At 29.5% G+C, this 22,368-nt stretch overlaps 2 protein-coding genes and 1 long non-coding RNA gene across 4 annotated transcripts in view; 1 reads left to right on the top strand and 2 right to left on the bottom strand.

Annotated features, from left to right (window-relative positions):
* The window catches only part of LOC127904748 (uncharacterized), a 20,809-nt gene extending 8,597 nt beyond the window's left edge, over positions 1-12,212 (top strand). The window contains exon 2 of the long non-coding RNA XR_008058165.1: positions 11,561-12,212. This is a non-coding gene — a long non-coding RNA (uncharacterized LOC127904748). The remainder of the gene's footprint in view (positions 1-11,560) is intronic.
* The window catches only part of LOC18107984 (ammonium transporter 3 member 1), an 85,395-nt gene that overhangs the window by 9,940 nt on the left and 53,087 nt on the right, over positions 1-22,368 (bottom strand). The window contains exons 2-4 of one of the 2 annotated variants that reach the window (XM_024591897.2): positions 12,968-13,329; positions 11,699-11,984; positions 6,983-7,651 (exon numbers count right to left, since the gene is read on the bottom strand). The exons of the other annotated variant lie outside the window; for it this stretch is intronic. Coding sequence (XP_024447665.2) covers positions 7,131-7,651; positions 11,699-11,984; positions 12,968-13,329 — 1,169 coding nt within the window. The 3' untranslated portion in view covers positions 6,983-7,130. Of the gene's footprint in view, positions 1-6,982; positions 7,652-11,698; positions 11,985-12,967; positions 13,330-22,368 lie in introns of those variants that run through there. 2 annotated transcript variants of the gene reach the window in all.
* LOC18107983 (terpene synthase 10) lies at positions 2,790-22,368 on the bottom strand. The gene is given in 8 exon segments (XM_052449378.1): positions 2,790-3,017; positions 19,887-20,135; positions 20,588-20,726; positions 20,856-21,074; positions 21,286-21,602; positions 21,605-21,678; positions 21,755-22,022; positions 22,106-22,368. Coding segments are annotated over 8 exon segments (1,707 nt in total). The 5' UTR covers positions 22,334-22,368; the 3' UTR covers positions 2,790-2,804.

Genomic DNA, 22,368 nt, shown 5'->3' with positions numbered 1-22,368 from the left:
ACCGTTCATAAATATTTATGCTGAAATATACACGTAAACTATCACTTCAGTATATAAGTAATTAATAGTTTTAGTTTATCTAATAATTTATCATGGGAGAGAGAGACATACTCAAAATTGATCATGCTAATTGATTTGGTTATGGCAATTAATCAATAAAAAAGGATAAAATAGAATGGTTGAAAACTAATTATTTGATTATTGAATTTTTATTTTAATAAAGGAAAACAATAATGGTTGATTTTTTATTTTAATATTTAGAATGATCTAACATTATTATTATTATTGAAAAAAAAACATAAACTTGATTTGAAGGATATAATTAAAGACCACAAAAACTTTGAGAAAAGTAAAAAATTAAAAAACTAAAAGAAAAAGGACCAAATCAAAATTAGTATTATTTCTATTGGAAAAACAAAAATAAAAAACTTGATATTAAAAATAAAATTGAAAGCTATGATAACTTTGATAAAAGAGCAAAGGAAAAATAATCAAGAGTTGAAGGGTCAGATTGAAAATATTATATATACAAATTAGAATTGAAGAATTAAATTGAAAATAAATAAAACTTTAACACAAGAAAAAATGAAAAACAATTAAAACTCAAAGGGCTGAATTTGAAATACAAAAAAAGAACAAGAGTTAATTTTCTGAGGTAGAAGAGAGAAATGAAGGGAAAAAAGAAAGAAAGAAAGGGCCATTAGTTACAAACTGACCACCTTTAGCAGACACGTGCCATCAATAAAGAAAAAAGGGCATGAATTGGAAACACAAAAAAAGAACAAGAGTTAATTTTTTGAGATAGAAGAGAGAAATGAAAGGAAAAAAAGAAAGGGTCAATGATTATAAACTGACCACCTTTAGCAGAAATGTGCCACCAATAAAGAAAAAAGGACATGGAGGAGAGCCAAATGAGACTTTTAAAGCTCATTTTCCAGCACTAGAAGATGCCACACGTGCCGTTCAAAATACGTTACGTCTCCCACACCCTAATATCTCTTTACATTTTAAAATTATAAATTAAATATTAAATTATGTTACTACCCTCTACCAAACCAACAATTAAAAAAAACCGAGAGAAAAAGATGTCAATACTCCTATTTTAATGACTTAAATTTTTTTGTCCCTAAGGTTATATATATAATTTCACTGTATGCTTAAAAAGAAAACGACACCAATACCCCTACCCTATAATTTTAGGCTTTTTTTATTTTTTTTTATCCTAGGAGCACCTAGGTTCTTTAATTGTTCATAAATATATTGAATAGATAAAATACCCCCAAAAAAATTTATAATACCTAATGAATCGTATGCAAAGATAAAAATGCCCCTTGTTTAAAGGAAATTTTTTTTTCTTGTGAATGACAAAAAAGCCACCGCACTGTGGTGGCGAATAAGAAAATATGAGGGAGGCTATAGTAAATCATCCTTTTGTTTTAGTTTTTTATTTTATTTTATTTATATAGAATATAAGGTAGTATCTAAACCTTAATTACATACTGACATCTAAGCTAGAATCAAGCTATAGTTGAATAATCTTATAAATAAAATAGAACATTTGAGCCTTAATTACATATTGCTATTGTTTTCAGGGCTAAATAAAATAGTTTCAGTTGCCTCTCGTTGTCCTGGTGTCATAGTGGCTAATTGATGAATTTTTCCCATATCATCATCTCCCTATAGACACTCCTGAGCATCACAGATTACTGAGAGTCTTCCATGCCATGGAAAATAGTTGTTCCACCATGAAAAGTGACTTCATTTGAATAACATGCGCTCTAATTTTGTCTGGTTGATCATCTAGCCTATTTATGAAGGTATAATTTATATTCTTTTACTAAATTGAGTTGAATTTTTGATATCATGATCACTAACTATAGGACTAGATCTTTTAAAATCAATCTCCCTCCACAATCTTATTGAACTATTATAGTATGCCTCTCAGATCCTACCATCTTGTTTTAATTAGGTCATTTATTTTTTCACTTCATATAGTTGAGAGGTATTTGTTCCATCCAAATATGTTGTTGTTATTATATCCTATACTGATATTGCCATAGGAAACCAATTGAAATTTCCAATCAAAATTGGTTCCATTAAATTGATTAGCTAGCCTTTGATATCATAGTTTTAACTCCTCCACTTTCTGTTATTAGGGTCTATTCATTCTATTTGAAAAAGTTCCAATTGATATATCCTAGTTTGTCTTTATCAAAGATATACATCTCAACAATTTAGGCCTATATGGCATAATTGATACCAATCAATCCAGACAACAAAATATTCACGAGTTTGGTGTAAAATTTAGGTAATCAAAATAGTCAAGTCTTATATGGTTTCTTGTGGGTCAGTGAGTTCCATTGGTAGGAATGAAGAAGAAAAAAAATTGTTTGCATAAAGTGATTCTACGGTTTTTGTCGAGTATATATTCTCTAATCTAATATCATATTAAGAATATTTGTAAAGAATTATAATTTTCTTTGACAAATAGAACAAATTTATATAAAGAACAAGGTAATATTTAGATCTTAATTACATATTGATATCTAGTATATAATCAAGCTATAATTGACTAATCTTCCAAATAAAGAAGAAATATATAGTCCTTTATTACATATTGATATTTAAGCTAGAATAAAAATACATGTTTCTTCAACTTAGTCTGATAAAACATATAGATCAATCTTATGAATTTTTTTATATCAAACTAGTCCTTTATTTTGATGAGATTATAAAGGCTTTATAAGTAAGGATTTCACCCTATCCTTAGTCTCGAGATGTCCAACACCATGTCCATCTCCATATTAATACATGCACTGCGCCATTCGTGCAAGGTTCATTGCAATTCCAATGAAAGTTTGGGAGATACGGGGATTAGCAAATTGATAATCATTTATTTTCTTCCATGTATTTCCAATTAAACTTTTTATAAGTTCACGAGCTTTTTCTTCAGATACTTCGGCTTCATGCATATAACATTGAATTGATTTGGAAATATCTCCTCGTTTTAATTCATCCTATAAATAAAAAGAAATAGAAAATTAGCATGCATATACTTAAAAAAAACCATCACAAATAACAATCTTTACCAAAATGAAAATGAAAATGAAAATGAAAGATTGATATATTTACAAACTGAGATAAGTTAATTGATCTAGAAATTTACTAAAAAAATACATAGTTTCCAAAAGTATCACTTCAGTCCCTATGATATTTCTTAATGTTTGATCCATAGTTTCCAAAAGTATCAATTTAGTCCTTTTCTGTTAACTAGCCATAGGCAATGTATCTTGTCTTGATGTGTTTATATATTGAAGGATTAAAAGTTAGTGGAAATAGAAAAAATTAATAATAATAATAACACTAGTAATAATTTGTGAGAGAAAATTAAAAATTAATTGGTGTATATTTTGAGATAAAAAAAAAACAGTAACGTTGCTTGGAGGGTCACGATTATCTTATAAAAAAACACTAATTTATAGGGGTAATGATTACCCCTATTAATAATTCATCTGCTAATAAATAAATAAATAAAAGTTTACTCTTGTAAAATTTAGCACCCTCTTAACCTCTACCAAGCATAATGTGTTTTCTATGTAGAATATAAACTTTATCACATATTGAAAAAATATTAAGAGAAATAGTGATTTTATTGTATATTTATTTACTGTTTATTTTATGATAAATCACTATCAATTGAAATAATAATTTTTAAATTTTTTTATTTTGATCCTTAATTTTTTATTTTACACAATTGAATCTTTTTTAATCCAAATTAACAGTCAATCAATTTTTTTTTTATGAGATGGTGAAATTGATAAATAAAGAATTAATGTGAAAAACACAAGCGAAACAGGTGATATATTCTAATTTCATTCAAAAATTTAGTTTAGTCCCTTATTTTTTAACTTAATAGTTGATCAGTCCCTTAGATTTTTCAAAATTCAAATTTGTTATCAAATTTTATTTTCATCAATTCTCATTCTTTTTAACTTAATAATGATCTTTTTAACTTTATTTTACCTTTTTTTTTTGTTAGAAGAGAGAGAGCTCACTGGATTCCGATGTAGAGAGAGTTTATTGTTGACACCTTTTTCTGACCACCTAAATTATTAAAATTGGTGTCAACGAGTTCCACTAGATGGTAAGAGTATTATGGTGATTGTTTTAAGCATCCATATAGCCTGAAAATCATATCTAAATCGAGGATGTGATATTTTCTTCTGTTTGATTTGTGGTTTGGATCATTTTATGGGTTTATTAGGTTGATAGATTGGTGATATTCTAAGTGTGTTTGTAAGATTTTTTTTCGATGAAATGGGTTGAAAAACAAGTTTTTTAACCTAGCTCTGATTTTCTAGTCACTATAGTGGTGGGTGAAATCTGGGTTGGCAGATGACAGACCGTTTGCAACATAGAGTGACGTGTCATTTGTCTATTTTTTTTCAAAAGAAAATAAAAGCAGATAACAAGTCGTTTATTTTTTTAAAATAAAAAAAATAATGAGTCTAGGCTTGAATGCCTACATGCCTAGGCCTTTTCTTTTAAAGCTCTAGGGTGTTGGGCCATTAGGTCGCACTACTATGCTCTCCTTTTCAACTCTTTTTTTTTTTAAATATATTTAGGTTAGATACAAATTTATAAAAAACCAAAATTCTTGAACCCAATTAAAGTCTATGACTTGAATTACAACTTCGATGGGTTAAACCACATCATCTAGGTTATTATTGTTTTCTCTTTTTTATGCATTTTTTTTGTCCCTTAATATTTAAAAATACAATTCCTCCCTTTCTTATTGATAACCTATTTTTTTATTTAAATTAAAAATTTTAAAAATAAAATTTTATCTTTTGTCGTCAATGATTTGTCTTTGCTTTCTTAGTCCTACACGCCCTTCATGATTGTTTTCCTTAAAAAAAAAACATATTTCATGAAAAAGGTTGACAAACACTTTATTGTCATATACATCTATTAAATGAAAAATAATCTTTAGGATAAAAAAAATACTAAATCCAAATGCGTGGTTGACTTGCATCGCAAGTCTGATTGGTTCGCCTGAATTCACATGATATTTTTTGAATTGAGTGTTGTTTTTTACCCGTTTTGTCCATGGACATTGAGTTAATTAAAGATTTAGCTTTTCAATTTATTTTTTACAAGATTATTCCCACAAGTTTTGCATATCAACCTGGGTAGATCTAATATGTTTCTGTCTTAATATTAGATAAAAATATTGTTCACTTTACAATTGATTTAAATTCATCTTAAATTTTTTTTTTCTAAGAAGCACATTAACAATACCTAAACTTTGTTTTTGCATTTTAAAAAACAAAAATATTTACTCTGACATATGACATAACGCGAGCGAATGAGCTAGACTTTAAGGGGTTTTTTTACAATAGATTTTGGATGGTATCATATTTCTATATGGTTATTCCAATCTCATATTTTAGGTTGCGGGTTTCATGTGTTAGCTTAACTTTACCGAAGACAATATATTTTTTAATGTATTTCTTATTGTCGTCTTATTTTTTTATTATATTATTAAATTAATAAAGATTTAATTCCTACTTATCGAGTTTCTTTTATTTCTTTAATAATATAATTTTGTTTGAAATTATTTTTGGATTAAATTTTTTTTTAGTCCGCTGTGTGATATCATGCAGGCCATCAATCTAATATACGCTAATATTATTGTTGGGAAATATGGATTTGAAGGAGAAAAAAAATAAAATTCGATAGTTGTACAACTAGTAAATAGACAAACACTTCGCATATATTACTGCACGTATTAATTACTATGCTGATTTGAGATTTTTTTTCCACTGTGTTAGTCTGGGAAAAAACTCTATTGAAATTACCACTCAACCTACATTCTTAAGCATTATTGATATATGATAGTATAATATAATAATTCTAAAATATTCAACAAAAGTTTCATAACATTGTTACTATCCCCTGGTTAAGTGCAAAAGTTTGCATTCGATGTTTTTAAGGCTAAGAGATTAGTATCAGACTTTGCAAAATTTACCTCGTACGTATTCCTCTGGGCCTTTCCCTCTTTAATTTGGTATTTAAATAGTAAATACCATGGTTATTAAAACCAATTTATTCAACAAGTCAACTTGTTGACCCACCTATCAGATCTCTAGACCAGACCAGACTGAGTTTTAAAGTTAACATGTATAATCTTCCATAAAGTTTTTTCATCATTATAAAACGCATTGTATAAATGTCAAACTATACTTTTAAAATGTTTATGTTTGAAACCATAGTTTGATTTCAATTAATTTAGTACTTAAATAGTCTTCGTACAACCAATAAATCAATTTACTGACCCACCAACCATATCCCATGCTTAGGCCGAGTTTTAAATTTATAACGGTGGAAGTTGAATTATGTGATCTAGTCCTCTTGTAACTTGAGATTTGATTCTTATTAAGTTGTTCTTTTTTTTAATCATAATCACAACGAAACATAATGTACGAATATCTAATTATATTTTTAAATTTTTTATGATGAAACCATAGTTTGATTTCAATAATTTGGTGTTTAAATAGGACATATTATTGTTATTAAACATGATATAACCAGCAGGTCAACTCATTTACTCGCCTATCAAATCCCTATTCTGGGTTAAGTTTTAAATTATAATTGGTGGAAGTTAATCCACGATCTGATCTTCATTAAGTTTTTTTTTTTCCACAATGAAACGCTTTGTATGAATGTCGAATTATACTTTTAAAATGTTTATGTTGAAACTATAATTCAATTTAATTTTAACAAGTGTGATCTAATCCACTTGTAACCCCCTTAACTGATTGACCTAGTTAAAACTCGTTTGACTTTAAAAAAATAAAAAATTATGTTGTTCTAAGCTAGATTAATCCCCTTGGCTCATGATTTAAACCTCAGATTAGATCATAAGCCGAACCGAGTTTAATAACCGCTTTGTGATAAAAAAAAATTGAATGAACACAAATTTAATGTAAACAAGTCTCAATATAAATTCTTTATACAAGTCTAAAGAATAAGAAATACATTAAGTACCTAGTCTTAATTTACCTCAAACATTTTTGAAGCAAATTAATCATCGAAAAACAATTAATTTGATTTCTGGATCCCCTTCTCTACATCACTTGAGTAGCACCAGTTGATGTCCTCGTTTCCATGTGATGTTCTGTGATATCCCCATGCTTGGTTACATCATATTTTTCTCCATCGCCCCACAATGCATAAGCCTCCTCACCATGCACAGCATCATCCCCAATAAGCAATTGCTCCTCAGACATTCTCAATGGTATCACAAAGTTTATCACTACACAAATAATTGATGTGACGACAACGTTCCATCCAATAATGAAAGCACCGCCAACTAGTTGTTTGAGTATTTGGATTCCACCGGAACCACCATAGACACCTCCCCTTGACTTTGTCACCGGCAAAAATAGAGCACATAGCTCAGGTTCTGCAAAGAGGCCTGTTAGAACACCCCCTAGAAGGCCAGCAACAGCATGAGTGTGAAACACTCCTAGTGTGTCATCAATTTTTTGCAGCAGTGTCCATCTTTTGTGAACAATCATCATGGTAAACCATGGAACACTACCAGATAAAATTCCCATGATTATGGCAGCCCATCCTTGAACAAGACCTGAAAAATATATAATTATAGAAACTCCAAATCAACCTTATTTTACGAATAACCAGTAATTTTTTCCATACTCTTTTTTTTTTCCAATTCAAATCAATTAAAACTCCAAATCTACCATGTCTCAAATCTAACTGGCAGGCGGATTGTAGTTTTACAACATAGGATTTTAGTGCTACAAAAATCCGTAGCAAAACGTCTAAGAAAAGAATACCATTTCTAATTTGAACTTCAGTATCAAGCCCCTATGATGAAGGCCTCAGTTTTGAGACCGATGGATTTCAGATCAAGATATAGCACAGTCATTGAAAATTTAGCCTAACTTGGCCCAGTTTATAAACCTTTCATCCATCTTAAATTTGGTGGGTTTTAAATAAAAAAATTCAAAATTTTGCCGAATAGCATTTAGGCCCTGTTTGCAAACGATCCCATCTTAAGAGGGAGCTGCATATTTTGACTAAAAGAAGAATTATGCACTGAATGTTACCTAACTTTGATAAAAGAAATGGGAAAAAACGTGGCTACAATTATGGCCACTAAAAGTTGAAGAGTGAGTTGGTGCTCACTACGAATTCGGTGCTTAATGAAGAAATAATGCAGCCTACCTTTGTTGAATTCTAGCTGCCATTTGAAAAGCCTATAAAAGGTTGTGTTGAGAGCAGAAGCATACGTATCAACGACAGCCAAACAGAGAGAGAGAGAGAGAGAGAGGTTCTGCCATTGTGGCAGCGACACGAGCTGTCCTGAGCAGCAGCTTGTGTAGGCTGGTAAAATGTGGGTGATAGAGAAAGACGAGACACTTGCAAGAGAGTGTGGGTATGAGGTTTGGTCTTTGTCCTCCATTATTATTGTAAATTGTGGTGTTTCTCCTGTTCATTAATACTGTCTATTTCATGGATATAAGCAAATTACTGAACATATTAAATTTGTTGTGCTTAGTTTCTGGGCAAAAATCAATAGGATTGTCTATGGTATTAGAAATTTGAAGTTACCAATAAAGTGGCATCGAAGCTTCGGTATTCCCAACACCACGGAGATGTTTAATATCTTATATGGATTGAAAGGAAAAGATTTAGAAAGTTTGTAAGCTTCAAGCACCATAATTTCATTTTAAAAACTTTTTTTTTAAAAAAAATATACTAGAAAATCAAGAGTTTAAGGTGAAAAAATACTTTGAAATGGTTAGTCAGGTGCAAATTTATAGCAATATCATCAATAATCATATTAAATTAATTTTTTATGATTGGAACAAATGAGTTATGTGATCTCTATAAGCTCCTAAACCTCTTGACTAAGCTACATGGTACTTAATATATCTTTCACTTTCCTTGGCACTCTATGGTAGTATTTACTTTTTAAAATAATTTTTCATTTAAAATAATATTAAATTAATTTTTTAAATATTTTTTTGATTATTTTGATATGTTATTGTTAAAAATAAAAATAAAAAATAAAAATTATTATTTTGATATATTTTCAATTAAAAAATATTTTTTAAAAGTAGTCTACATAAAAAATATTTAAGAAACTTTTAAACTTCAAATATCATCTATCTCCAAAAAATGATATTTTCATCTTCAAATCTAATATACGAAAACCCATTTATTTTTGTGTTTTAAATTAAAATGTTTTTGAAAAAAAAATATTTTTTTAATTTTAAATTAATATTTTTTAGTGTTTTTAGATCATTTTGATATATTTATGTCAAAAATCAAAATGAATTTAAAAAAATAAAAAAATTTATTTTAATATATTTTTAAGTAAAAAATACTATGAAAAAAAATCATAATAACAAACGAGCCCCGAAGAAATGCAATTTTAGTTGCTTTGTCTTCAACTTATGATAAGTTGGATTATCCTATATATGTTGTACCTCATCAAATTTATATTGAAATCTAAGCTTTAGGAAAATGATTAATTTTTTCTTCAACTTTCTTTACCAAAATATCTTTCTACATGGTTGGATCCCACGTGAACAGTATTCCCTCCCTAATCTTTTATTTTTAAAGTCTATTGAACTAAATTAATCCTTGAGCTAGCTCTTCCTTTTTCATGTTTCCTTCCAATGCCAATGAATGAAAGTTATGAACGAACAAATTAGAACTTATGAAATAATTCTTTAAGTTAAATAATTTATGAACAAGTTTGCTATGGCAATTAGGAACAGAGATGGAAAAGTCAACTGATACTAGTTAGTGAGAACTACTCATTTAACACACGCTTTCTTGTGGGTTATAATTTTTTTTTTAAAAAAAATATTAGGTATACAAGTTGCTTTAATATGTTTTTTTTATATAAAAAAATTTAAAGTGTAAATTAAAAAGTCTACATAAACAAGATCAAGATATTCTATAACATAAAATGAGACATGCATTTAATTGTATTTACTGAACTTATTTATTTAAATAACTAAAGATAAATCCACACTCTAAAAAATTCATGAATAAAAAGATAAATACAAATGAAATTGACTGAATAAACCTACGATATAAAAAATATTATGCAAGGCAAACACATTAGCAATATAATTTAAAAATGAATATTTTTTATTTTAAAAAATAAACTTCATCTGTAAAAAAAATTATAGATGAATTAGAATAATATTTTGAAAAATGAAATAGAAACAAAACACCTAAAAAAAACTTATATTAAAAAAGACATGTAAAAATCATGACCTAGATCATGAGATCCGGATAAACCCATAGAAAAAACTTGAAGATAATTACATAACTAATATTAAAAAAAAACTAATGTTGAACAATAAGATCATATAAAGCTAAATTCCCAACAAATTAAATGTTGAAAAATGAAATCATGAAAAAAATAATTACACAAAAGGATAAAAAAAAAATAAGGGTGAGAAAAAACATTAATTAGAGGGATAAAAATTTTCAATTGGAGGGTTTAATTGAATTGAAAAATAGCTTAAATAAAAGAAAAAAAATCAAAAGAATAAGGGTCAAACTGATGAAATTAAAACAACAAAAAATTTGATTGAATGATGAAATTGAAAGAAAAAGAACTTCAACAAAAGTGTTAATGACACAATTAGAAATTAAAAAAAAAAAAGGACTGGAATGAAAAATAGAACATATGAGAAATTGCAATTAAATGACTAAATTGAAAAGAATATAAACTTCTATAAATGGAAAATGAATGAAATAAAAAATTAACAGAATGAGGAATGAAATTAAAAAATAAATAAAAAAGGATAATAAAGTACATTACATGTTAGAAGGGAGAGAGAGAGAAAAAAATCAAACAACCACTGGTGACAATCCGACCATTGTAAGTTGCCACACACCATTCCAAATGGAAGAGGATAAGATGACGCATCTAGGGAGATGATAAAAGGCCAGTTATGTCCACTGGGTAGCGTGACACGCACCACCTGAACGGCGCAGACGCCACCCACGTGCCGGAACGTGTCGAGCATGCTCCAGCAGCTTTAAGCATTACAAAATTTGAATTTTTTTTGAAAATACTGAAATGCCCCCACGACCTCGACAATTACACAAAATACCTATGTGAAAGTACAAAATACCTCCAAATGCTAAGCTTATGTTTGTCTCTTCCAAGGTTAAAGATGTAATTGCACTGTACATTTAAATTTGAAAACCCAAAACATTTTTATCCTATAACACAATATTTTTTTTGACTCTAGGAACAAATATGTATTTTTATTGCAAAGAAGCACATGCTAAGTTAAGAAAACTCTTAATAAATAGTTTTATATTTTGTTGATTTTGGAAGTAAAATAATATTTTTATTGTGAAAAAAAAAATCATCACTCCACCCGAGAAGCTTAATTTTTTTTTACCGAAGGATACAAGGATAATTTTATTGCAGGCGAAGATATATTTTATTGTATATTGAACTCCAGCAAAACAACCACACTATTAAATGTTTTAGGTAGTTTGATTTTTCAAGAAAAAGATTATTAAATGCTTAATTCTAGCTCCAAGACCAATAAAAATCTCAATAGTCAAAATACATGCATGGTGATTGGATCGAGAGCAAACATAACACGGCGAGGGAAGTCGAAATTACCTGCACCAGGAGTAATGCAAACAAGGCCAGTTATCATGCCCTGAACAGCACCGATGACAGAAGGTTTCTTGAAGAAAATGACATCTAGCCAGGTCCATACAAGAAGACTAGTAGCTGCGCAAATGTTAGTGTTAAGAACGGCCATGGAAGAGTCAATATTGGCAGTGTATGGATCTCCGCCGTTGAAGCCAGCCCATCCCATCCACAGCAGCCCTGCCCCTGCTAACATTAGCAGTACATTGTTTGGTGGAAATCTCTCTCTATCCTTTGATGATCTTGGACCTACCTGCATCAGTTAACTTGAGAAATTTCTCACCACCAATCTTTTGAAAGATTCTCTCCTCACGTCATGGAAGAAATCTTAAGAACAAAACAAAACTATTACGTTCTTGTTCTTAGTCAGCTCCAATAATCTGACAAAAATATCAATTCTAAAATTATTTGTTATACTAGTGATTCATTTCTTGTCATGGGTAAAAACTAATTAAGAGTTGGTTTGTTATTGTATTTTAAAGGTGATTCTAAAAAAATTGTTTTTTTTTTAATTTTAAATTAATATTTTTTATGTTTATAAATATTTTAATGTGTTGATGTAAAAAATAAATTTTAAAAAATAAAAACAAATGTTATTTATACTTTAAAAATAACTACTATCTTAATACTAAATTAATATCGGTAAGAAATAATTTATGAGAGCTAGCTCTTTCTTGAGCTATATGAATTAGCTAAATAAAAATTAATTTGTTATTTATATTTTTTAGAAAGGTTGAAAATTCCACTAAAATCTAGTTTTTTCTTTATATGCAATATAATTTAAGAAAAAAAGAAAAGAAAAGAAAATCATGGAAGGGCAGTACTATACTACTATTAGAGATATTTTCTCATGTTTCAATACTGAAAATGAAGAGAAAAGGCTTTTTTTATATTCAAGGGGAAAACTAGCATCTATATATTGTCTCAAAATTTTGAAATGTAACCCCTAAATAAACATTAAGAATTAAAACAGGTTAGTAAGTAAAATTTGCTTAAATTAAACACTAAAACAATTAATTAATTAATTCAAAGGACTGAAGATCCATATTCACTACAAATTATAATGTTTCTGTACCAAGACAAGGTTTCTGCAATATCTTCCTGGGTAGCAGAAATTAATTTCATGATGATTAGTAGTCAAAGTTATGCAGCAAGTTGCATTTCAAAGCGTCAAGCTCACAAAGACTTGTTCAGAGGCAAAGAAGAAGAAGAAGAAGAAGAAGAAGAAGGACTGACCCAAAAGGCAGTAGTCAAGCCGGCGATCCCTGAAGAAAGATGAATAACATAACCACCAGAATAGTCCATGACACCCCAGTGAAACAAGAATCCACCGCCCCACAAGCTGAAGGCACCAACAGTGTAAGAGAAAGTGAGCCAAAGTGGCACAAAAGCCATCCAAGCCTTAAAATTCATTCTTCCAAGCACTGATCCAGCCAAAAGAATAAGAGTGATTGCAGCAAACACACACTGAAACCAAACCATGGAAGCCATGGGATATAATGGTGTAGCCATAGCAGTCTCCACATCACCGTTATCGTAGAACTGTGTGGTCTCAGGGAGTGCAGCTTGCTTGATTAGAAACTTCTGGCCTAAGGCAGGTCCTGCTTTGCCCCAAAAGGGCAAGAGCTTATCGCCAAAAGACATTTTGTAGGCCCAAACCACCCAGCAGATTACAACAGCTGCAAAAGCGTAAAAGGCCATGAAAGCTGAATTGACTGCCCATTTTTTCTTGACAATGCTTCCATAGAGAATTACAAGTCCTGGCACACTCTGGAGTCCAACAAGGGTGGCTGAGATCATTTGCCATGCGTTATCGCCCTTGTTTAACCAGTCAGGAACTGAAGGTGAGCCTCCTTGGTATGCCACTGGGACTAGGTTAGGTGGAGGAGCAGCCATGGTATTTTAGAGGATTGTGACTAGCTACTGCTCCTTCTTCGTTAATTAATCGGAGTTATAAGGCTTGAAACATGATTTTATATTTAATTATTTAAAATATATTAATTATCTTCCATTCTTATTATCTCCCTTTCCTTCCTGTCCAGTCACCCCCTTCCCAAATGCACTACAAGAGATTCTACTCTCATTGATTTTTTTATTGTCTTCTAGAAATGTGGTATAAATACTTTTAATGAGACCACTTAATTAAAAAGTATCCTATGCATTGACTATAATGCGGGTATAGTGGGCTAAGGTCTCTATGAACACATGTGATTTAAATAAAAAAAAAAGAAGAATTTCTATATTAATGACGGTGATTACACGAGATAAAAACAACACTCAATTAATAATAATAATAATAAAACATATACCCAAACCTATCAATCTCCATGTGTGAAAGAGAGAAAAATGCTACCACCTTAATTTTGGAATTGCCGCAGCTTACATGAAGAGCACTATCATTGATGCGTTTCTTGCCTCTCTCCCGACAAAACACTAGGAACAAATGTAGAAGCCACCATTGTCAATTTTGCTGCAACCCACTCATAAATAAGCGACATTACCGGTATATTAAGAGTTGTTTGAGAGTGTAATAATAATTGTTTTTTAAAATGTTTTTTGTTTGAAATAAATTAAAATAATATATTTTTTAAAAAAATTATTTTTGATATCAATATATAAAAATATCTGGAAACACAAAAAAAATTAATTTAAAATAAAAAATTTATATATTTTTTTAAAAGCATTTTTAAAACTCAGAAACAAAAAATTAAACTTATTCGGCAGGGGGTTAATGTTGTTTTTTTTACATAGTAAAAATATTATTTTACATCTAAAATTAACAAAATATATAACTATTTACCAAGGGTTTTTTTTTTGACTTAGCATAAGTTTTTTAATAATAAAATTATGTATTTGTACTTGGAGTTAAAAAAAAATTTAAATAAAAAATAAAAAATTTTAAATATTTTTAAAATATTAAAACAAACATGTAGTAATTAACTAAGTCCACTAATGCATACAAAGATCCATCCCGATGGAAAAGGATATTTTGCTTCTGATCGAAGCAAAAAAAATAAAAAATAAGATATTAAGACTTTTTATTTTATTTTGTATATTACATGGAAAGATTCTAAAAAGATTCGAAAAACGGCTAGCTTGAGATGTTTACTACTATTATAATAAATTTTCTGTCAACCTAAAGCTGGGTAACTTTATTATTATAGGACCATCACTGTAGTACTAAATAATGTCAAGCTGGGCAGTAATGGAGGGCGAGGATCTCGTGAATCTTTTCTCGAGATCCATATGAGTATTATATATCCCAGGAATCTTCAATTATATGTGCAATTAACATTTTTTTTTATTATTGCATTTAATATTCCATACACACTCATCGTACGTGCATGGCCTTCTACCTTAAAAGGATTTTTCCTTTCTTTTCGTTTTTTTAATATTAAATTGTGTATTTAAATTCCCAACGACCCACTTGGTAATATTTTTATATATATATATTTTATTAACATTGGTGTTCGGACAATTTATATATATCTCGACTAATCTCACGGGTCCTAAAGTTAATGACCGAGTAAGTCTCTAGTAATACTGAGATTTGTGGGACTTGAACTGCTGATCTCTAGAGAGCAAACTATAGCATGATTAGTTGAGTTATACCTCTCATGATTATAATATTTTCATATTTGATCTTTAAAAATTATTATTAAAAAATAATATAAAATCCTTTTGAGATATCATTCAACAATTCAAGATTTGGGTTTATATAATTTTCTAGTATGATAATAATATTTTAATAACGAATTAAACATCATTTGTTTGTATTTTTTAATTAATTTAATAAAAAATCAAGATGAGTGTGAAAGTTTAAAATTTGTAAAGGTTTCGATGTTGAAATCTTACACACATTTGAATTTTTGGAGTACTATGTTTTTTAGGAGATAGACCATTAATATTTTGTCTATTAGTTTATTTTCTAATTTGTTTAAAGATAGCCTGAGATTATTTGATCAAAATTTAAATCTTAAATAAATAAATTAAAAATCAATTTATCTTATTGGCGTATCTAATTTATTGATAATTAATTGATTATGCTGCTGTTATCTATGGGCAGTTCACGTGATTAGATGCATCCAGTTGAACATAACAGGCACATCACTTTATCATTTTTAATTATGTTTATATTTATGTTAATTTTTAAATCCAACGAAGCCAGGAAAATTAGGTAATATCCATATTCCCCGCATCGATCGTCTTGCAATTGTGCATGTCTATTGATAATATCTTTAGTACAATGTTTATATGCTTTCATGATTAGATTAAAAATAAATTTTTAGTAAAATATTAGTGTTTTATTAACCAAATAATAATGAATTTAAATTTTATTATTCAATTCTATTTGATAATATCCTTAATTTTATCTAACATTTTAAGTTCTATTTGATAATATCCTTAGTTTTATCTAACATTATAAGTTTTTGAATTTAAAATTTGATCATGAAATTGTAAAAGAATTAGCATTTAATTTCTCAAAAAAATTAGGATATACTTTTAAAAATCACTTGGGTAAATATAATATTATATGAAAACCACCATCTTAAAAGAGTCAAAATAAATAAGAAACACTCCAAGAGTTAGCATTTTTTTTTTAATGTTTTGAAACTATTAATTAGACATAATGAGTTTTGGGTTTTTATATTAGTATTTGTACATAGGAGAGTTCATTTACATTTTTGAGAGGATAAATTACTAGGTATCTATCAAACCGTTCATAAATATTTATGGTGAAATATACACGTAAACTATTACTTCAGTCTATAAGTAATTAATAGCTTTGGACCAAGAGGTTTGCTCCCTCTGTGATCTCAGGTTCGAGCCCTGTGATTGCTCATATGATGGCCACTGGAGGCTTACATGGTCGTTAACTTCAGGGCCCGTGGGATTAGTCGAGGTGCGCGCAAGTTAGCCCGGACACTCACGTTAAACTAAAAAAAAGAAATTAATAGTTTTAGTTTATAATTTATCACGAGAGAGAGAGACATATTCAAAATTGATTATGCTAATTGATTTGGGTTATGGCAATTAATCAATAAAAAAGGATAAAATAGAATGGTTGAAAACTAATTATTTGATTATTGAATTTTTATTTTAATAAAGGAAAACAATAATGATTGATTTTTTATTTTAATATTTAGAATGATCTACCATTATTATTATTATTGAAAAAAAAAACATAAACTTGATTTGAAGGATATAATTAAAGACCATAAAAACTTTGAGAAAAGAAAAAAATTAAAAAACTAAAAGAAAAAGGACCAAATCAAAATTAGTATTATTCCTATTGGAAAAAAAATAAAAAACTTGATATTAAAAATAAAATTGAAAGCCATGATAACTTTGATAAAAGAGCAAAGGAAAAATAATCAAGAGTTGAAGGGCCAGATTGAAAATATTATATATACAAATTAGAATTGAAGGATTAAATTGAAAATAAATAAAACTTTAACACAATAAAAAATGAAAAAAAAATAAAACTCAAAGGACTAAATTTGAAATACAAAAAAAGAACAAGAGTTAATTTTTTTAGGTAGAAGAAAAAAATGAAGGGAAAAAAGAAAGAAAGAAAGGGTCACTGATTACAAACTGACCACCTTTAGCAGACATGTGCCACCAATAAAGAAAAAAGGGCACGGAGGAGAGCCAAATGAGACTGTGAAATCTCATTTTCCACCACTAGAAGATGCCACACGTGCCGTTCAAAATACGTTACGTCTCCCACACCCTAATATCTCTTTACATTTAAAAAATATAAATTAAATAGTAAATTATGTTACTACCCTCTACCAAACCAACAATTAAAAAAAAAACGAGAGAAAAAGATGTCAATACTCTTTTTTTAATGACTTAAAGTTTTTTGTCCCTAAGGTTATATATATAATCTTACTGTATGCTTAAAAAGAAAATGGCACCAATACCCCTACCCTATAATTTTAGTTTTTTTTTTTTTTATCCTAGGTGGACTTAAGTTCTTTAATTGTTCATATATATATATATATTGAATAGACAAAATACCCCAAAAAAACTTTATAATACCTAATGAACCGTATGCAAAGATAAAAATGCCCCTTGTTTAAAGGAAATTGTTTTTTCTTGTGAATGACAAAAAGGCCACCGCACTGTGGTGGCGAATAAAAAAATATGAGGAAGGCTATAGTAAATCATCCTTTTGTTTTAGTTTTTTATTTTATTTTATTTTATTTATATAGAGTATAAGGTAGTATCTAAACCTTAATTACATATTGATATCTAAGCTAGAATTAAGCTATAGTTGAATAATCTTATAAATAAAAAGAACATTTGAGCCTTAATTACATATTGCTATTATTTGAGGGCTAAATAAAATAGTTTCAGTTGCCTTTCGTTGTCCTGGTATCAAGGTGGCTGGTTGATGAATTTTTCCCATATCATTATCCCCATACAGACACTCCTGAGCATCACAGATTACTGAGAGTCTTCCATGCCATGGAAAATAGTTGTTCAACCATGAAAAGTGACTTCATTTGAATAACATCCGCTCTAATTTTGTCTGGTTGATCATCTAGCCTATTTAAGAAGGTATAATTTATGTTCTTTTACTAAATTGAGTTGAATTTTTGATATCATGATCACCAACTATAGGACTAGATCTTCTAAAATCAATCTCCCTCCACAATCTTATTGAACTATTATAATATGCCTCTCAGATCCTACCATCTTGTTTTAATTAGGTCATTTATTTTTTCCCTTCATATAGTTGAGAGATATTTGTTCCATTAAAATATGTTTTTGTCATTGTATTCTATACTGATTTTGCCATAGGAAACCAATTGAAATTTCCAATCAAAATTGGTTCCATTAAATTGATTAGCTAGCCTTTGATATCATAGTTTTAACTCCTCCAATTGCTATTATTAGGGTCTATTCATTCTATTTGAAAAAAATTTCCAATTGATATATCCTAGTTTGTCTGTGCCAAAGATATACATCTCAACAATCTAGGTCTATATGACATAATTGATACCAATCTAGACAACAAAATATTCACGAGTTTGGTGTAAAATTTAGATAATCAAAATAGTCAAGTCTTATATGGTTTCTTGTGGGTTTTTGCCGAGTATATTCTCTAATCTAATATCATATTAAAAATACTTGTAATGAATTATATTTTTCTGTGACACATAAGACAAATTTATATAAAGAACAAGGTAATATCTAGATCTTAATTATATATTGGTATCTAGGATATAATTAAGCTATAGTTGACTAAACTTCTAAATAAAAAGAAATATATAGTCCTTTATTACATATTGATATTTAAGCTAGAATAAAAATACATGTTTCTTCAACTTAGTCTAATAAGACATATAGATCAATCTTATGATTTTTTTTTTATAATCAAATCCTTTATTTTGATGAAATTATAAAGGCTTAATAAGTAAGGATTTCACCCTATCCTTAGTCTCAAGATGTCCAACACCATGTCCATCTCCATATTGATACATGCATTGCGCCATTCGTGCAAGGTTCATTGCAATTCCAATGAAAGTTTGGGAGATACAGGGATTATCAAATTGATAATCATTTATTTTCTTCCATGTATTTTCAATTAAATTTCTTATATGTTCACGAGCTTTTTCTTCAGATACTCCGGCTTCATGCATATAACATTGAATTGATTTGGAAATATCTCCTCGTTTTAATTCATCCTATAAATAAAAAGAAATAGAAAATTAGAATACACACACTTAAAAAAAGCCATCACAAATAACAATCTTTACCAAATTGAAAATGAAAGATTAAAGATTGATATATTTACAAACTGAGATAAATTAATTGATCTAGAAATTCACTTAAAAAATACACCATCCATCTTTAGTGTCAACGGATTTTAAGATGAAAGAGGAGATACCATGTTGGTGATCGGGCCTTTACCAACAAGTTAAAAGTAGTTTTTTGGGCCGAATGAAAACTTAATAAGTAAAAAGTGACCCATTTATAGTTAAAGTAATGCATTATATGTTTCAAAATTCATTTCATTACTTGGGCCAGTTAGAGGCCTATGCGTAGAGAAAGAGGATCTGTGGACTAATATAATTTACCATAAAAATGAGAAAAAAAAGGGAAGGACGAAACTATGTCAAGGAGAGGGAGAAGTCTAGCATACCGTGGAGGTTCCAAGATCATCAGCAAGGCGTAAAATCATGGATGACCATCGAATTATATCTGGGTATTCGTCCATGAATTGTGAGGCCTCCTCTGTTGTTGGATTGGAAACATAAAAATATGCATGAACTAGAATCACTGGTGCTGAAATTGAAATCCATGCATTGTCCATGTATTCTTGAAGAGTTGGTGTATATCCACTGAAGTACCACTTAGCCTCCAATAAATATGATTTACACAAGTCTGCCCACTGAAAATTAACCATAGTCTTATATTCCCAAAACATAAAAAAGGCAAAAAATAGAGCTATTTAAAAGATAACTATAGTTATCAAATCTAGCCTGATCCAATGAGTTAATCTAGTGATTTAAAATCTAATTTGAGTTGAATTTCTTTTTAATTGATTTTATCAAACCTAGCCCAACTTAACTCGTTGACCTAATAATCCAAAATCTAACTAGAGTTAGATTTTATGGTAAAATGTTTTTTACATTGACCTAATAAATTCATGCACCATGATGGTTGATTTATGATTTAATTGACTTGATTACATCAAATTCAAACCTGGTCCGATAAAAACCAATTATTTCAAAGAAATTAGAAAAAAAAATGATAAATCCAATGACCAAATAACTCAAACTTTAAACCAAGTTTGACAACTATGAAAAAAACAATAATATTAAAAAAAAAAAGAGCAAATACCGCTTTCTTCAAGTAAGGAAGGATGTCAACTCCTTGATATTTAAGAATATCATAAGCCATTTCATTAACTGAATTGAATAATGCGAGAAAACATAATTTCATATAGTCTGGAAGCCGATCCATGCAATTTAGATCCCATCTGAAATGAGAACATAAAAATATTTTAGTTAAGGTTTTTTTTTTTTTAAAAGAAAAAACAAGTGAGCAAACTCTAATATATAGCATTATAAATGTGCCCAAGAGGCCAAGAAATAGGTGCTGCACAAACCTTACAACGGCATCTGTGAATAGCTCAAGCTCATCTAAGGTACCATAGACATCATAAACATCATCAATTGTTGTTATAAGTGAATTAACTTTTGTTAGCATTCTCCTGCAATTACCAAACTGAGGTTCAAATATGACCCCCACAGTCCATAAGAAATTCTCCACCAGCCTGTCCCTGGCAAAATCCAACTTTTCTCCAAGTCCTGTCCTCTTCCACCACCTGTTCATGTTAAGAAATTAAACTGTCACCATCAGAGAAAAGCTATATAAAGTAAACTAGTGATATAGGAGGATCATCAAATCTAAAAAAGTTTAAATTATTACATACAATTTAATGAAATAATATTAATTTTTATATATATGCTGTTTAATTTGCTTCCAAATTGTACAAAATAAATGAATAAATAAAGTATCTTATTAATTCTACGTACCTAGATGAATGTTTCAGATCTTCTTGGTGTATTGCTTGTACCATGTTGAAATCCAATTTAGCTAGTTCTAACAACACAGGTTCCATATCAGTTTTAGTTTCATACACATTGATGAACCAATTGGACTCCAATCTTAGCATCCTCCAAGCCAGTGGAAGCTCTAAGGCATGGCTCACCATCTTTGAAAGATATTCGGAAGGGTTGCACTTCTTGACATATTTTTCAAGATTTTTGGTGGTGAAGTCTCTTGCATCCTCCAAGATGCTCTCGCCTTCTACCAAGAAGTATGAAGCTTCATACAGAGCTCCTCTACAGAAGTAGCTATTCCCTTCAAATCTTCATGAATCCATGCCCTAAAGTTTCCTTGTTCGTCCTTGAAATGATTGAAAACCTCTACAAGTGGAGAACACAATTAGTCATGAGAACGCATATAACCATCAATATCTACATTGCTTAAGAGAGTACTTACCTTGAGGTACCTTGTATCCATGCTGCCTTAGGAGTCGAAATTCTAGAGCAGTAGCATACAAGTCATGTACTGTCTTTGTATTCTCTACATGATTTTTATAGAATAAACTCTTCAACGTGCTCTTTATTTCATCAACAAAATGGTAAGATAACCCCAGTCTTTGCAAGGCATCGATTAGCTCAAGTTGATCCAAGGGTTTCGATGCGTTCGCCAGCATCATCCTTATGTTTGCCTTCAACTTTTCGCTTCGCGCTGTATATGGCTCTCCCTAAACAACATCAAATTCAAGAACTCAACTCAAGTTGTTCGAACAATAACATAACATGACATTATAATAGCTAGCAACTATACCTTATATTTACTAGTCAGTGACTGAACAAAATCATACTCCCATATGGAAGTTTGATAATTTGCCGACCGCCGGACAATTTGACCAGCAGCTTCGGTGGCAACCATGCATCGAACTTTGGTAGGTAGAGAGCGATAATTCTTGCTTGATACAGGTCCTGCTAAGGCGCGACTTGGAGATGCTAATGTTGGGAGAGTACAAAATGATGAAGCAAAGTGGGTAAGAGCCATTCCTAAGTGTTTTGGATTACTTGGAATTTTTGAGT

This window comes from Populus trichocarpa, chromosome 19, assembly GCF_000002775.5.
Source record: "Populus trichocarpa isolate Nisqually-1 chromosome 19, P.trichocarpa_v4.1, whole genome shotgun sequence".
In the NCBI taxonomy this organism is placed as follows: Eukaryota; Viridiplantae; Streptophyta; class Magnoliopsida; order Malpighiales; family Salicaceae; genus Populus; species Populus trichocarpa.
The sequence above is the reverse complement of the archived record's forward strand: the minus strand, read 5'-3'. Positions and strand labels throughout refer to the sequence as shown.